The 6,287-nt window shown below is 34.0% G+C and overlaps 1 protein-coding gene across 5 annotated transcripts; it reads left to right on the top strand.

Annotated features, from left to right (window-relative positions):
* Nucleotides 1-238: 238 nt before the first annotated feature.
* Nucleotides 239-4,591, top strand: LOC112527983 (probable protein phosphatase 2C 55). 5 transcript variants are annotated; one of them, XM_025138859.1, is made up of 6 exons: nucleotides 299-413; nucleotides 1,015-1,081; nucleotides 1,170-1,869; nucleotides 2,679-3,003; nucleotides 3,911-4,060; nucleotides 4,154-4,591. In XM_025138859.1, exons 3-6 carry the CDS (start codon nucleotides 1,181-1,183, stop codon nucleotides 4,448-4,450), a joined length of 1,461 nt encoding a protein of 486 aa, XP_024994627.1. In that variant the 5' UTR covers nucleotides 299-413; nucleotides 1,015-1,081; nucleotides 1,170-1,180; the 3' UTR covers nucleotides 4,451-4,591. The 5 variants fall into 5 exon arrangements, with proteins under 5 accessions (XP_024994626.1, XP_024994627.1, XP_024994629.1 ...); XM_025138861.1 differs by having other exon boundaries at nucleotides 1,015-1,409; nucleotides 1,524-1,869; XM_025138858.1 differs by having other exon boundaries at nucleotides 239-413; nucleotides 1,015-1,869.
* Nucleotides 4,592-6,287: the final 1,696 nt, after the last annotated feature.

The raw sequence follows: 6,287 nt of genomic DNA, 5'->3' as shown, positions 1-6,287 counted from the left end.
TTATAATATAGTATAGATATTTCACATAAAATTATGCAATTTTAGGATTAAACATAATTTTTAGAAATTTAATAACCCAATTTTTTTAGAATGACAGCAAATATTTTCAAAATCATTTTAACCTCAACAATTAACCTAAAATCAAAATCAGATTCTTGAAAATATTAACAAAGATTTGCAAGGCATCCGGATTTCCAGAACCCCCCTAACCACCAGCCCTTCTTCGTTCCTATAAAATGGGTAGATAAACAAGCCAAGGAAACAGAACGCCATATCCCCTCTTTCTTGTGATTTCTTTTTCCTCTACAGGATCCTTTCTTTATTAGGGTTTTCTTCCTTCTTTGGATTTGTTCGATATTTGTCTGGTCTGCGCTCTTAACTTTCCAGTTTCATTGGATATATACACAGATAAGGTTTTTGTCTCTCTATCTATGTCTTTTTTCGATCTGAATAGATACATATCTTGTGAGTAGGTAGATTTTAGTTTATTGCATATTCTTATATTCACTAGCTTTTGTTTTGCCTTAAAGTTCTTACATTTAACGTATAACTTGTGAAAGATGCTTGGGTTTGTTCATATCTAATCGTTACTCCCTCTTGCTAGGGCAAAAACAAAGTGTTACACTTTGATTTTTGATGTGAAATGTAGTTGTACTTTCCAAAATCCGGAAACCCTTTTTCTAAAACGAACACAAACATTATCTTATTGTTGGTGATTGTGATGTAATCAGCAAAAGCTTTACTGAAGTTTGAAATTGATTGGTTTCAATTTTGAAGTTTTCTTTTTTGTAAATCCATTTTCTGGAACATGGACATGTCTACAAGAAGATTCTGAGTTCCGGTTTCTGGTATACGAAAGCTTAAAGGCTTGCACAATTGTTTTACGTGATAATACTTTTTTCTGAAAACGTAAATGAAAAATAAAAAGAATGTCCAAAGTGATCTCAAATTGCATGATTTTATTGTGCCTTTTGTCTTTGGGGGTTGCTCATATGCTGATTGTAAAATTTGCAGGAGTTTGTACTGTACCCAGAGGACAGAATACAGAATACATCAAATTTGATTTAAAAATTAGGGACTTGTAAATGCTTTTAGCTATATATGATGATTACCTCCCACAACGGTCATAGCAACTGGCTGTGTGTTGAAATTAGGGTGTTCTGTTTCAGGGAGTAAAATAATGCCAACTGGTTCTTTTTCTAAGTTGAACATCCCTCTTGGTTTTGGACTTTGGAAAGGCGTTAGATTGCAAAGTAAAATCCAGGTCCAGCAGAGGATTTTGTTTCGCCAACATTCAGGTTTCTGTAAAGCTGATATCAGTGGACATTCATCGTCGAAACCAGGAAAAGCCCTCATCTTGAAACCAGATTGTGAATTTGCGAACTTGAGGAAAGATTTTCAAGTTGCAGGTGCTATTAAGTTACATTCTTGTATCTTTGTATCAAGGTTTAGCAGTGCTCAGGTTTTTAAGTATACTAGGAATCTGTATTTTCCAAAAATTATGGCCACTTCTGGTTCCGTAGCTGCATCCGGGGATCTCATTGTGGACAATTTTGTTTCAAGTTGCGGAAATGTATTGAATTTTGCAAGACCTACTGGTCATTTGGTGGAAAGAAACAGTAGGAGTTTCTCTACAGCTACTGTGGGTATGAAAAATAGAGAACCAAGTAAGAGCCATGGAGTTCATGGGTATTTTATATTTGGTTTTACCCACACGGCAAGCAACATTAATTCATTTGGGGGGCAATTGCGAAGAAGATGCAACACTTCCTCCTCAACATGTTATTCATACAGTGGAGTTCCAGATGGGGTAGTGAAAGAATCATCACATGATGAAATGATCTCAAGTCTTGCCATTGAAGCAGATGGGTATGCACTTCTGGCACTTGTTACCTTTTCTGTTATATTTCTTTATATTCTAAATGGAACTATATAATGGTAGTTATATCTAAATTTGCATCTGCATGACCACGACTTGGTGGTTATTTGATATTTATATACAACAAGAAACACTATTGAAACAATGAACTGCATTTTGGCAAGACATTCGAAGCCATGATGCACTTTAAAACACGAAAGTTGGCTACCTATATTTGATTTAACCTTTAGTTGGACAAATTTTTATATGATTCAGTTCTTTTTACTTAATATTGGACGCTTAAGGATCAAAATGTTATAATTTCTGGAGCAAAAACCTTTGCAGGCGATGTTTAGTGTTTCTCCTAGATAGAACCATACAACATTCTGGAAAGGATATCTATTCATGCCTCTTTTCCTTGTCAACTTTAAAGGTGTTTTAGCAAAAAGATGTCATTTAGAAATTGTTAATACCATGTTAGGTATTTGGAATTAATTGGTACGAAGTTTGGTAATATGCAACAAAAACAGACCACCTTTTTCTAAAACTGGATGGAGTAGGCAACTTCTATAATATGCGGTTACAACAAATTAATGCAACAGAAAATTATATGAAGCAAGTATAAAACTTTGGCTGATTATTAACTGTTCAGTTAGTTGATGCCGGTGGCTGGGTGCACTATTTTACTTGTTTTTTCAGAGAGCTCTATCTAAAATCAGCAGCCTACATTTTTGACATATTAGTTGTCCGTATGAAATACATTGGTGTTGGTTAGAATGATGATCTCAACTATTATATTCTTTTGTGCTTGAAACTTCAGGAAGGGTATGTGTGATAGAACGCTAAAGCTACTATCTGGATCTTCTTATCTGCCACATCCTGATAAGGAAGCAACTGGTGGAGAGGATGCTCACTTCATTTGTGTGGATGAACAAGTAATTGGTGTAGCAGATGGAGTTGGTGGATGGGCAGATGTTGGCGTTAATGCTGGATTGTATTCCCGTTCTCTAATGTCTAATTCTGTGACAGCAATACAGGCTGAACCTAAGGAAGGAATTGACCCAGCTAGGGTGTTGGCTAAGGCTCACTCAGCCACAAAGGCCCAGGGATCCTCTACAGCATGCATCATAGCCCTCAGAGACAAGGTTTGCAACATCTTTCATTTAGCACCCAGTCATCCAACATGCTGGAAAAGGTTGACACGATTAGGTCCAATAAATGCCTTGGCATTTGGCACTATAGGCTTTGTTTCATTTCTCAGATTTGTGACCTGTTGCACTTAGCAGAAGGATTACATTGTTGTGCCTGATATGTTGCTATAGTTGCATTAATAATGCATCTTTTCCTTTTGAGGTCGGTTCTTTTGTGTTTTCCATGCTTTTGATTATCACCAAGGCCATTCCTGGGGGCGGGAGGGCCTACAGGAAATAGGGGCCCGGTTTTTTAGTATACAGTAGTATTTCAACGAAAATTAGTAGATAAAAGAGGCCCATAGTTTTTATATCTCTATTTGCTTGAGTACTTTACTACATTCGTGCAGTTGACAATTCAACGGACTACAACTTTAAGCTTGAACCTTTAAGCTCATGAGCTTGCCATCACTTCTTGTATTTGCTTCTCTTGTCTGCTTGATTGTTAATATTGGCTATTGCTATTTGCTTATGTTGTTTGTATAACTACTTTTGTTGGCTATTGTTATATGCTTTTGCTTCTATTGTTGGTATTGTATAATTGTTTCATGGTTATTGTTATTTTCTTTCTGATGAACATCTGATGTTCTTATAGTTATGGCGTGTCATGGTTTTGTCATTGTTCAATAATTCTCCTTGTTAAATGCATTCGGTCAATTCTCTTGTGCCTGTCATCTTAGAGAAGTTGATGCTTGTAAAAGAATCATTTATCAAAGAATCGTTTTTGGTTTTGCCACTCGTTCATTCTCACAAGTACTGTTTTCTATGTGAACGAGTCTCTCTTCCTTTCCATAACCAGATCAACCACAGACTGATTATGTTTTTCGTGTTTAACTATTTAAACGGCTTCTTTTCACAACAGGTTCTTCATGCCATCAATCTTGGAGACAGTGGATTCGTCGTGATCAGAGATGGATGCACCATCTTCCAGTCCCCTATACAACAACATGATTTCAATTTTACATATCAGCTAGCAAACGACAGTGAAGGTGATCAGCCAAGTTCTGGCCAAGTAAGTTCCATAACCTTCATCAACACAGTTTCATTGGATAAACAATGGTTTTTTGACGAGTTTTTATGTATCTTTTTTCTGGATCACGAATAGGTTTTCAATATTCCCGTATTACCGGGTGATGTTATTGTTGCTGGAACTGATGGATTATTTGACAACTTATACAACAATGAAGTAACAGCTCTTGTGGTTCAAGGGGTTAGATCAAGGCTGGGCCCTGAGGCAATGGCTAAGAATATAGCGGCATTGGCACGCCAGAAAGCTCTAGACAGGAAACGACAGTCCCCATTTTCTACTGCAGCTCAGGAAGCTGGTTTCCGTTATCATGGTGGTAAACTCGATGATATAACTGTTGTCGTGTCATTTGTCACTGGCACGATCGATGAGTGAGTTTGTTTTTTGTATGGGTTCTTCGTTCTTTATTAAAACGTTGTTCGACGAGTGTTGAGCAAACTTGGATGAGACGTATAGTTTACGTTATCGTTCCCATTTTCCGAGTAGGTTTATTTTGATGTTGGTTGTGTTTTCGTTGTTTTACTATTGCAAGCTTCTTGGCCATTTAGTAGATGATTCTTATTAGAGGCCGTTTACCAAACGCTTATCCAATAAGCGCTTATTGGATAAACATGACAAAAACCGGAAATTTTACCGGATAAAAATGACAGTAAGCACCAAGGAGCATTCGGGTAAACGGCTTTTAGCGCAGAAAAAGCCCAAGCTGGAAGCTGTGCTGAAAAGGCCTGATCAGGCGCTCTTAGAAACCCAAACTAATTTAAGAGATTTTTCATGTGCACTCATATACGAGTTAAAAATGACTAGAAAGAAGCTTTTTTTGAATAATTTTGTACGAGTTAATATTTAGGGCTTTTTTGGTATATAGGTATTTGGCAAGACAAAATTGTATATAATATGACTGGTAAAATGATCAATTTATTCTTTAATGATTTGTGTATATATTTTCGGTCTTTTGATTAATTTATTAGATTATAATAAAATAAATATTTTACGGAATAGTTAAAATGTAAAGTGAGTGATATATTTGATCTTTTAAAAGAAGGTTGTATGTCTTTTTTCAGCTAACTCAAGTCCAATCCATTTAGACTTCTTAGAGGTTCGCATAGAAATATGCCGTAAAGTCAAAACAACAATATGGAAATGGAAAAGAGAAGAAATTTAATTAGGTATTATTTTGTGAATATATTGATAAAAAAAAATACTGGCTTGTTCCACCTTGTTCTATGGGGTAGGGTGAAATAAGTCTATTTCATTTTGTTCCATTTTGTTTTTGTCGGTTCCACCTAAAAGTTATGTCAAACGTAAAACATTTATTTATATTCTAGTATATTTTCTATCATGTTAAGTGTACCAAACATACCCTTAGCTGGAGTTTGGTTCGCAAAATATTTTTGGATGAATGAAATTTGTCAAAAAATTTGACTTTGAAGGAGTTGGAATAAAATGTTGTTATGTTTGACCACTTGTTTGGTTGACATAATTAGAATGAAATATGTTAAAGGAATTGAAATCTGTCTGTTTGGTTCACAGAATATAGCTTTGCAATTGTAGTGAAATTCTGATAAATGATTAAAATATCTTTTTTGATAAATCATGTTTTTAAACTAAAAATACTTTAATATAATAATTCTTAATTACTTTAATTTATTTAAAACTAAAAATACTTTAGTAAAATAATTATTAAATACTATAAATTTTTTAAACTAAAAATACTTTAATAAAAAATTTGGGAAAAGTTTAAAAAAACCCAATGGACTTTAGTGTTTGGAATTATTAAGTCTTTGGACAATTTTTTTGGAACAAATAAGTCATTGGACATTCCAAAACATGTTAAATAACTTCTTGGACAATTTTTTGGAACAAATAAGTCATTGGACAATTTAAAACAAGTTAAATAACTCATTGAACAATTTTTTAAACAAATAAGTCATTGGACAATCCAAAACATGTTAGATAACTCCTTGGACTTTTTTAAAACTTGTTCGATACATTCTTATGACTTGAACAACTAGTTAATGTGGTAAAAGAGTGAAAAAAAACCCCGAAAAAAACCCAATGAACATTCATATTTTGAACGATTAAGTCTCTAAATATTTTTTAAACAAAAAAATATTTAGATCTATAAAATTAAACAAATATAACAAAAAAATACCTACATTTACAAAAAATAATTACATTTAAAAAAGATTTTTGATATAATTTATTTTAATTA

Source organism: Cynara cardunculus (assembly GCF_001531365.2).
Source record: "Cynara cardunculus var. scolymus isolate 2C chromosome LG 15, CcrdV1, whole genome shotgun sequence".
Classification (NCBI taxonomy): domain Eukaryota; kingdom Viridiplantae; phylum Streptophyta; class Magnoliopsida; order Asterales; family Asteraceae; genus Cynara; species Cynara cardunculus.
This window is presented reverse-complemented; position numbering and strand designations above follow the sequence as displayed.